The following is a 12,026-nucleotide window of genomic DNA, read 5'->3' on the forward strand; positions in this document are numbered from 1 at the left end:
AAACCTTTTCAGGGCACCATCTGCTTCCTGCCAGGACCCCAACCAAAACAGGGGAGGAGGTTTCCTTGATGCAAACTATAACACTGTTAGAATGACTTTAGAACAAGGAGATGTTAAAAATAATTATAAGCTGTGGAGGCAGACTAATAATGTCTAGTTCAGGCTAGGGCTCTGGTTTTCATTACTTGAACCTCCAAGAATTAAAGCAACTTTCATCTAATAAGAAAGTAGATTAGGCAATGAAAAAACAGCCTCAGCCTAGAGATCTTGGCTTTTCCTTCAGTGAGGGGCCCGTTTTGCAACTCTCCAAAGCAACAAGAACCTTGTAGCAGGAAAGAGAACTTGTTTCAACCCTGATGGCCACTTATTCTGTGTCAAGCATCACGTAAGTTATTCTACATAAACCGTCTCATTTGGAGCTGATAACAACCTGGTGAGGTATACCCATTTTTCAGATGAGGAAATGGAGTCATAAAGATAGTAAGGATCCTGCTCGAGGTCACACAGCTGGTCAGTGCAGAATCAGGGTTTGAACCTGAGCAGTCTGGCTCTGGAGTCTGGGTACTCTGAATCAATGCATATGGGCCTCCTCCCTGGAAAGGCCTGGAAAGGGGTCCAAGAGCAATGAAAAGTGAAGCAGGGAGGCAAGCTCAGCCTCTCTTCCTAACAGCCTCAGCTGCTGAAGATGTGCTCGCATCCATAAGATGCCCCCACTGTGGAAATGGGGCTGTGGGGGCATATTTCAGCCACCGACCAGGATCATCAGCCACGGAGACAAACCAGAACTGAAGGAGTGTCTGTGAAAACAAAATGCTATAAAGAACCACAGCTTCTGAAGACAAAGGGGGTCCACGATAAACTAGGATTCTCTGCAACATACCAAACCAAATCCTGCCTGAACCCTTCAGTCTGCAAGACAGATCCCTCTTTATACTTGTAGAATTCAATGGCATATAGCATGACGGCAAACATCCAAAGCTTAAAAATGATCTGGAAACTCTGAACAACATTGAGGAGGAAAAACAAATGTTGTCAACACACTGGATAATTTCCTCCACAGAGAAATGAGCAGTAACTTCATCACTTTCAGAAGAAACCAATCTCTTGGGCCAAATAACCAAAACACCAAGAACATCTTTCCAATGCCAAGTATCTTTCCAATGCCATTCCCAAACCTTGCCTGTAATTCAGCACTTGTTAACAGACCCATATTCCACCTGCAAAGAAAGCCAGCATTCCATCTTACTCTTACTGGAAAGTTTAATAAATGAGGCATAGTGCATTGCCGATTGATGTATCACTCAACCAAGGCACAACAGAATAAACACTTAACTGCAAAATGATTTATAGTCTGGACACAGTGGCTGAGTCTCGATTCTCATTCTGTTTCACATAACATTTTTTTCTCTGCTCAAATCTACCTCCCTCTTATTGAAAAGGCAAGATGCATGGGTAGTAGGATGAAAGATTCAGCCTTGTGCATATTTACACACAGTTCAGTAATCCCAGGAGAAAATAAATTGACACAGAATGGTATTTATACCAAACAGTCAGAAAACAACATATTAAGATACACTGTCAAATGGTTGCCGAGTACGAATAATCTGCCAACCAAGGATCCAATTTGTGTATACATCTTCCCCAATGCAATTTCCAGCCACTTCGGGTTCTAGCTTTTTGACTGGATAACAACACCTGAACTCATTCTGCAAAGGAAGCCAGCTGCAGCGATTTTTAAAAGGACTTTAAAGTGGCCCTGGTACACCAAAAGTGATGTGCAAAGCCCTCTGGCTTAGAGCTCCATCTTACCGGTCGAGTCAGCCCCAGAAGCCTGGCCACTCGTCTGCTCCTCAGCATTGATGAGCTGCAGGTCTGTATACGAACATCCAAAGCTAGGACTGCTGGTGTCTTCAGAATGGGTGGTCCAGCTACTCTCAGAAGTCAGAGGGCATCTCCCCAGGGAGTCAAAGGAAGGGCATGTCCAGCAGGGCATGGTCAATGGTAGGGCTGGGGAGAGACCAAAAACCAAAAGCATACAATATAAATAGTTGTACTTTATCTTTAGTGCTTATCTTACTTTGATGTTACTCACATCATATGAAATCTCAACAGTAATACGAGGCAAAGAAGTCTTGTATGGAGAGTATCACTCATGACACATATAGGAAAAACTGATTGACTAAGACCCCATGGTGAGTCAGTATCAAAACCAGTACGAAAAGTAAGGTCCTGGCTGGGTGCAGTGGCTCACACCTGTAATCCCAACACTCTGGGAGGCCGAGGTGGGCGGATCATGAGGTCAGAAGATCGAGACCATCCTGGCTAACACGGTGAAACCCCGTCTCTACTAAAAATACAAAAAATTAGCCAGGCATGGTGGCGGGCACCTGCAGTCCCAGCTACTCGGGAGGCTGAGGCAGGAGAATGGCGTGAACTCGGGAGGCGGAGCTTGCAGCACTCCAGCCTGGGCGACAGAACGAGACTGAGTCTCAAAAAAAAAAAAAAAAAAGAAAGAAAACTAAGGTCCCAGGACTCTGCAATCAAAGAAAATCTCACTAAAGGAACACAAGTTACTTCAGGGTCTAATTTTACTTCTTAACTTAGATTTCAGCTTCTTTCAAACCCAAACTACAGGAATCTTGCAGTTGCACCCTTACTGTTACATTTCCTCCATTTTTAGTGGCACAAAAAAACTCACCAATTTACACTGAAACATTAGAGCCAGTTTAGGTTAAAGGATAAAGAGTAGATATGTAACTATATATGAACATCTATGTGGCATGCCCCTGCTTGCTTTGAGTTGACTGTAACTGGAGATTCTGCTGACTGTCACATTTACAAACGGAGATTTACTGAGGCTGCCAACCTGCTGCAATACAGTGAAAAATACCTTTAAGGGGAAAATGTACAAAGCTTGGCTTTATCTCCTTAGTCTTGAGAACCAAATCAGACTTTAAAAACTACTTTAGAAATGTTTTTTAAAATCTTTCAAATTTGAAACTTTCCAATTCTCCTAATTTGTCATTAGTTAATTTCCTATCACATGCCGTCTCCACAGTGCTGCATAAGAATCATATCATTACGGCTGGGCATGGTGGCTCACGCCTGTAATCCCAGGACTTTGGAAAGCCAAGGCGGGTGGATCACCTGAGGTCAGGAGTTCAAGACCAGCCTGCCAACATGGCGAAACCCCATCTCTACTAAAAAAAATACAAAAATTAGCTGGGCATGGTGGCGGGTGCCTGTAATCCCAGCTACTTGGGAAGCTGACGCACAAGAACCGCTTGAACCCGGGAGGCGGGCGTCGCTGTGAGATCACGCCATTGCACTCTAGCCTGGACAACAAGAGAGAAACTCTATCTCAAAAAAAAAGAAGAATCATATCATTGCAAATTTACCAACAGGTACTGAAACGAGTGCTGAAAATAGCCTAGATAAGACAGGAAGAATGAAAACAAGAGAAACTACCATGTATCGAGTACCCATCAAATGTCAGGTATTTTACAAATGTCTTGTTTCATCCCTCTATCCTGAGAGATAGGCAGTAGTCTTATTTTAACTCAAAGACATTAAGAAACTTGCCCAAGATGATAATGTCAGTTCTCCTGCCGGGAAAACCAAAACAAGTAGAAAAAGAAAAATTGAGATTTAAGAGAGAAGAAAGAATAAACATCAATGCTTGCAATAGTATAAATATAAAATTTTTCATTCCTTATTCTCTTAGGCATTTGTAAAGCATTTAGGTCCTTTTTCTGGAGTGCTTATTGTTCATATCCTCTTTTCTTTAAAAATGTCACCCTTTCTGCATATTCCTGAGCTATTCTCTCCAAAGATGTGAGGTCCCCTTCCCTGCTTTATTTTTCATTAGTGTTATCACTGTCTAATGTACTACACGCCCATGTCTTCCATACTAGAATCCAAGCTCCTTGCGGGGGCAGGGATTTTTGTCTATTATGTTCACTTCTATACCCCCATTCCTGGAATAGTGCCTGGTATAAGGCAGGCATTCAACAAATATTTGTTGGTTATATCAACAGAAGCACCACAAATCATTCCATAACAGTCTATACTAAATACAGAATATTAAAATTGGACTGGTATCTATAACCCCCACCTCAAACATAGAAAAAAATTAAAATACTAAAAAAGAAGGAAAAATAAAATTTTTTTATAAACCAACCAAAAGTAAAAAGCAAAGCCAAATTTATAAAAGCTTGCTATATGATGCCATTTCCTATAGTATGGTGGTTTAGATACTTTAAACTACTATGGAAATAAAATTAAAATATTTGTAAAATGTAATAACATTATTTAAAATGCATCACAGGGTGAGCAACAAAGTAAAGAATCATCAGAGGCCGAGTGAAAGCTGCAACCCCAAAAGAGTAATCAGAGGATACAAGCTGATTTTCACTCTCAAGATTTTGAACAAACCAGACTCTTGAGTTTTCCAAACCTCTTATGAAGAAGGCAAATGATAAAGAACCTAGGGCCAACCGAAGATGGGGAACATAAGAGCTGATGCATAAAGTGAGAATTCCTAAAAGGCTTAAAGGGTAAGTTAGAAATAACCTCCACCCCTAGCTGGAGATAGCAAAGAAGATTGTCTGCCTTATGATTGCATGAAGAGTAGAGGAAACAATATCTCCTGAGAATTAATAACCACAAATTTTTTCACATGGGGTGTACAGCTAAAACTACTTGTGTGGTCTGAAAAACCTCCAAGTTGAGACTAGTTTAAGTACTTCCAGGTTAGTAGCCTCAGGCATCCAGGAAAAGCAAATACTATAATAATGCCTTTTTTTTGTTTTTTTTGAGACAGAGTCTCGCTTTGCTGCCCAGGCTGGAGTGCAGTGGTGCAATCCCAGCTCACTGCAATCTCCACCTCCCGGGCTCAAGTGATTCTCATGCTTTAGCCTCCCAAGTAGCTGGGACTGCAGTCTCCTGCCACCATGCCCGGCCAATTTTTTTTTTGTATTTTTAGTAGAGACAGCTTTCACCATGTTGGCCAGGCTGGTCTCGAACTCCTGACCTCAAGTGATCCATCTGCCCGCTTCTGCCTCCCAAAGTGTTAGGATTACAGGCGTGAGCCACCATGCCCAGCCAATAATCCTTTCTGAAGGAAGATACCTTCAAACCAGCCTCCTCAGACAGAATGTTCCTAAGTTGATGTGCATATGGTAGAAAAAATAATAAATAATAAATAAATAAATCACAAAATGCAAAAAAAATCAAGTTACCATGAACAAGAACCAGCAAAGTGTGTGGGTGGGTGGGGTGAACAGGCAGAATGAGATCTGCAAAGAATTTTCAGACACTAGAATTATTGAGCAAAAAATACAACTATGTTTAATCTGTTTAAGGAAATAAGAAAAGAAATTTAAAATATGAAAAAGGAGCATGTACAATTGAAAAAGAACTAAATAAACTTCCAGAGAAGAAAAAATATACTACTGTAAATACAAAATTGAATGGATAACATAGACAAAAAAAGAATGAAAATATGAAAGAGATGAAGACACATGGAGAACAGCGTGAGACAGTCTCATAGATATCTAATCTGAGTTCCTAAGGAGAGGAGAAAGAAGATGGTAGAGGGGCAATATTTAAAAAAATACTGGTTGAAAATTCCCTAGAATTTATGAAAGATTTTACTTGTCAGATTAGAAATTCCAAGGCAGGGTAACTAAAAATAAATCTACAAATAGACACCAAAACTACATAAGACCAAAAACAAAGAGAAGATCTTAACAGCCATCAAAGAGAAAATACATATTACCTTCAAACGAAGAATGTTTAGACTGACTACCACCTCTTTCCAGAGTAGGAGAAGCCAATGTGCACTTCAATGTATAGACGGAAAAATAACTATGAAGTTAGAATTACATACCCAGTGAAATATCTTCACAGAACAAGGGAAAAAATAAAGACAATTTAGACAAACAAAAACTATAAATATCCTTAAAGGAGGGAAGAAAGGTGAAATAAAAGGAATGTAAGAGGTTAGAAATAAAACTATATCAGTACTTAAACATAAATGGACTAAGCATTCAAGATAAAAAGACTGTCAGGTTGAATTAACAAAGGAAATTTAACATGGTATGCACAAAAAATATATCGAAAATATAAAGGATTATCAATGATGAAAGTAAAGGGATGGGAAAACCATATAAGATAAAATATTAATGAAAAGAAAGTTGATATATTATAGATTATGGATAGACTTTACATATGACAAAATGTCATTATTTTACATGTGACATATGACAAAATTGTCATTTTGTCATTACAAAATGACAAAAAGTACAATTCATCAGAAATATAATAATCCTAAACTTGGATATATTTAATAATATAGCCTCAAAATTATTAATGCAAAAATTGACAGAACTGTGAGAAAGTAAGAAATGTCCATCATCATAATGGTAGATGTTAAAATACATCTCTCAGTTATTGACATATCAAGCAAGCAAAAATATCAGCAAGCAAACAGAAGCTTTAAACAACAGAATGAACATGCGGGTCTAATGATCATAGAACATTACACTCAACCGGTGAAGAATGCATATTTTTTATAATAACACCAAGAATTTTTATGATAAGTGATAACATGCTATCACTTGACATGAAGCAAGCTGGAACAAATTTCAAAAAATTGGTATACAGACCACACACACTGGTTACGATACAATTAAGTATCTAGTTATCTAACTAGTTGTCTGGTTAACTAGTATCTAGTTGTTTATACCAGATAAAAAACAATTTGAAAAATTTAAAAATTAAGAAACATACTTCTAAATAATTCACTGGCCAAAGAAGAAATCTTAATAAATATTAGGAAATATTTTGAATCAAGCAATAATGAAAATACTATATGTGAAAATTTTAAGAATATATGTAAGCAGTATTGTCAGCTTATATTAGAAGACAACTGAAACTTAATACAATAAGCTCCCAACTTATTAAGATACAAAAGTAGAGCAAAATAAATCAGAGAATGTTAGAAAAAGGAAATAATAAATATAAAAGCATAAATTATTAAAAAAATTTTTAAATACACAGATAAAATGTTCTTAGAGAAGACTAATAGAATTAAAGACAAATAACAGTAGGAATGAAAAGCGTACACAATTACAAATACTATATTTAGAAGGCAATGAAGGGAAATAATAAATGTCTTTATACCAATACATAAACACGGATAAAACTATAGAAGTCCTAACAAAACATAACTTTTCAAAACTGATTCAAGAAGAAAGTTAAAAACCTGACTTGTCCAATAACCTTGAAATAAAGTGAACCAAGACTTAAAACCTTCCCACCAGAAAAATGTCAGGCCAGGTGCTTTTACTGAAAAGTTCTATCAAATGTTAAAGGAAAAAAAAAATTTTTAATTTTCCACTAACTACTCCAGAGTACACAAGAGGAAAGGCCACTCACCTACTCATTTTATAAGGTTAGCATTTGTAAGGTTAGACACCAAAACCTGACAATATATACCCAATTTATATGTAAAGTCTCTAAAAGGAGAATTACAGAATAATCTCAATCATGGACATAGGTAAAAGAATCCCAAACAAATTATCAAAGAGAATTTAGTGATCTATGAAAAGGAGAATTATATAATGACTAAACTGAGTTATCCAATTTATATAAGGTTGGTTTAACACAATGTTTCTCAACCTTTTTCTCATTATTGTCCCCCCAAGGAAACTTCTTGTACATTTTTTCCCCTAATCACTCTCTTGAATTCCCCTCCTCTAGTAGAATATTACAATCAGAAAATTGACATTAATACAATCCACCAATCTTATTCAGATTTCCCCAGTTTTACATGCATGTGGGGGGGGGGGTGTGTGTATCTAGTTCTATGCAATGTTATCAATGTGTAGGTACATGTATCCACCACAGTCAAGATACAGAACAGTTCCATCACTGCAAGGATCTTTCATGCTGCACTTTTATAAGCATGCCTATTTCCCTCCTACCTTGCCTCCATCTCCATGCTCTGTTCCTAACCTTTGACAACCACTAATCTGTTTTTCATTTCTATAATTTTGTCATTTCAAGAATGCAATATAAATGAAATCATGCATTATACAACTTTTTAGGACTGGCTTTCATTACTCAGCATAATGCCTTTGAGCGTCATCTGAGTTGTTGCATGTACCAGTAGTTCATTCCTTTTTATTGCTGAGTAGTATTCCATGGTATACATATATCACAGTTAGTTTCCTTCTTTCCCCATCAAAGGACATCTAGGCTGTTTTTGGTTCTTAGCTATTATGAATAAAGCTCCTATAAACATTTGTGTACAGGTTTTTGTATGAACATAAGTTTCCATTTCTCTGGGATAAAGTCCAAGAGTACAATTGCTGGGTCACATGGTAATTGCATGTTTAGTTTTATAAGAAACTGCCAAACTGTTTTCCAAAGTGGTTGTACCATTTTATATTCCCACCAGCAATGCATGAATGATCCAATCTCTTGGCATCCTCACTAGCATTTAGTCTTACCATTACTTTTTATTTCAGTTATTCTAATAGAGGTGCAGTGAAAGGATCATTTTAATTTGTATTTCCCTAATGGATAATGATATTGAATATCTTTTCATGTGATTACTTACTATCTCGATATATTCTCTTTGGTGAAACATATGTTTATTTCTTTAGCTCATTTTTTTGTTTTTTTTGGAAGATGGAGTTTTGCTCTTGTTGCCCAGACTGGAGTGCAATGGCATGATCTCAGCTCACCGCAACCTCCACTTCCTGGGTTCAAGCAATTCTCCTGCCTCAGCCTCCCAAGTAGCTGGGATTACAGGCATGTACCACCATGCCTGACTAGTTTTGTATTTTTAGTAGAGACGCAGTTTCACCATGTTGGTCAGGCTGGTCTCGAACTCCCGACCTCAGGTGACCGCCCACCTTGGCCTCCCAAAGTGCTGGGATTACAGGCATGAGCCACCACATCTGGCCTAGCCCATTTTTTTAACGGGAAATTTTTACTGTTGGGTTTTGAGATTTTTCTATATATTCTAGATACTAGTCCTTTTGTTTTTATTCTGAGACAGTGTTTCACTCTGTTGTCCAGGTTGGAGTGGAGTGATGCCCTCTCAGCTCACTGTAACTTCCACCTCCCAGGTTCAAGCGATCCACCCACCTCAGCCTCCAGAGTAGCTGGAACTACAGGTGCACACCACTATGCATAGTTAGTTTTTCATATTTTCATAGAGATGGAGTTTCACTATGTTTCCTGGGCTGGTTGCAAACTCCTGGGCTCAAGTGATCCACCTGCCTTGGCCTCCCAAAGTGCTGGGATTACAGGCATGAGCCACTATGCCTGGCCTGATACTAGTCCTTTGTTGGCTGTGGTTTGCAAATATTTTCTCCCAGTCTGTAGCTTGTCTTTTCATCCTTTTCACAGAGTTTTTGCAAAGTAAAAGTTTTTGAAATTTTAATGCTACACATATATGTTTACTTTTGTACTGTATATATATATTATAGCTATTCTGTATACAACAAAAATTACAATTTATTTGCCCTACTCAAGAACTATTTTTAGCCCCCTTGGGGATAATATCACCCTGTTGAGAATACATGGGTTAACATTAGAAAACCAATTAATGTAATTCACTGCAATAACATATTAAAAGAGAAAAATCTTACCATCATAATATAGAAAAAGCACTAAAAATAAATTTTAGTCTTTATTCATGGTAGTAATTTTTAGCAAATTAGAAACAGAAGGACTCCCTAAACCTAACAGAAATACCCCCCAAACCTCACAGAAAACATCACATAAAGCTTAATTAACCCTTGAAGATTCTGATCAAGATGGTGATGTTCATTACCCTCTCTTCTGTTCAACATCATATTTATGATCAGAGCCTGCACAGTAAGGCAGGAAGTGAAAAGAAGTAAAAGAAACAAAACTGTCATTATTTGCAGATGATATTTTTGTATATGTAAAATAACCAAAAGACTTTACCAATAAGTTAGCAAATTAATAATGTTAGCAACGTATGCTTGTTAATTAAAAAATCAATATATAAAAATGAATTGTGTTTCTGAAAGCCAGCAAAAAATATTTAGAAAATGAAATTTAAAACAAAGCAGCATTTATAATAGCAATAAAAAGTATGAAGCATATATAGTATCAAACCTAACAAAAAATGTGCTAAGCCTTAGAGGAGGCATTCCTAAAATTTATTAACAGACAATAAAGAAGATTAAATAAATGGAGAGAGATATATATGGAGATATATATATGAAGATAGAGATAAATAGATAAATATTTAGAGATTGAAAGATTTAATGTTGTAAAGATGTTAATTTTCCCCAAACTGGTTTATAAATTTACTTCAATGTCAATTAAAATTCTAGCATGGCAAAACAATCCTAAGCAAAAAGAACACAGCTAGAGACATCACACTACCCTTTTCAAACTATACCACAAGGCTACGATAATTAAAACTGCATGGTACAGTATAAAAACAGATACACAGACCAATGAAACAGGTTAGAGAACCCAGAATAAAGCTGCACAACTACAACCATCTGATCTTCTACAAAGCCAACAATAATAAACAATGGGGAAAAGACTTTCTATTCAATAAATGGTGCTGAGAAAACTGGCTAGGCATTTGCAGAAGATTGAAAGTGGACTCCTACCTCTCACCATATATAAAAAAAACTCAAGATGGATAAAGGCTTAAATGTAAAACATAAAACTATAAAAACCCTAGAAGAAAACATAGGGAATACCATTCTGGACACTGGCCCTAGCAAGAACTTCATGACAAAGATTCCAAAAGCAATTGCAGGAAAAACAAAAATTGACAAGTGGGACCTAATTAAACTAAAGAGCTTCTGCACAACAAAAGAAACTATCAATGGAGTAAACAGACAATCTACAAAGTGGGAAAAATATTTGCAAACTATGCATCTGACAAAGGTCTAATATCAAGAACCTATAAGAAACTTAAATCACCGAGCAAAAAACAACCCCATTAAAATGGGCAAAGGCCATGAACAGACACTTCTCAAAAAAAGATAAACATACGGCAAACAAGCATATGAAAAAATGCTCAATATCACTAATCATTAGGGGAATGCAAATCAAAACCACAATGAGATACCATCTCATCCCAGTCAGAATGGCTATTATCAAAAAGTCAAAAAATAATAGGTGCTGTTGAGGTTGCAGAGAAAAGAGAATGCTTACACACTGCTGGTGGGAATGTAAATTAATTCAGCCACTGTGGAAAGCAGTCTGAAGATTTCTCAAAGAACTTAAAACAGAACTACCATTTGACCTAGCAATCCCATTACTGTGTATATACCCAAAGGAATAACAACACATGCACACATATGTTCCTTGCAGCACTATTCACAATACCAAAGATGTAGAATCAACCCAGATGCTCATCAATGGCAGACTGGATAAAGAAAATGTGGTACATATACACGATGGAATACTACACAGCCATAAAAAAAATGAGATCACGTCCTTTGCAGCAACATGGATGGAGCTGGAGGTCATTATCCTAAACAAATTAACCCAGGAACAGAAAACCAAATACTACATGTTCTCACTTGTAAATGGGAGCTAAACACTAAGTACACACAGAAATAAAGAAGAAAACAACAGACCCTGGGGCCCACTTGAGGGTGGAGGGTGGGAGGAGAGTGAGGATTGAAAAACTACCTATTGGGTATTATGCTGATTACCTGGGTGAAAAATTATCTGTAGACCAAACCCCCATGACAGGCAATTTACTCAGGTAACAAACCTGCACATGTACCCCTTAAATCTAAAATAAATGTTGGAAAGAAAAAAAAATTATAGCATGGCTTTCACCCATATTAACAAGCAGAATCATTATTTAGATATGAATGAAGCTGAGTTTTGAGTAACATATTTATAAGTATTCACGTTAAAATAAACACAACAATAAAACAGTATTGGAAAAACTGGATATCTACATGAAAATGTGAAACTAGACTTGTACTTCAAACTGTACAGAA

At 37.0% G+C, this 12,026-nt stretch overlaps 1 protein-coding gene across 16 annotated transcripts in view; it reads right to left on the minus strand.

The window, feature by feature from the left end:
• STON2 (stonin 2) overlaps window positions 1-12,026 on the minus strand; it is a 174,080-nt gene that overhangs the window by 106,181 nt on the left and 55,873 nt on the right. For all 16 annotated transcript variants that reach the window (XM_063651949.1, XM_054449627.2, XM_054449628.2 and 13 more), the window contains one exon: window positions 1,810-2,007. In XM_063651949.1, the coding sequence (XP_063508019.1) occupies window positions 1,810-2,007 (198 nt within the window). The remainder of the gene's footprint in view (window positions 1-1,809; window positions 2,008-12,026) is intronic.

This window comes from Pongo pygmaeus, chromosome 15 (assembly GCF_028885625.2).
Source record: "Pongo pygmaeus isolate AG05252 chromosome 15, NHGRI_mPonPyg2-v2.0_pri, whole genome shotgun sequence".
NCBI lineage: Eukaryota > Metazoa > Chordata > Mammalia > Primates > Hominidae > Pongo > Pongo pygmaeus.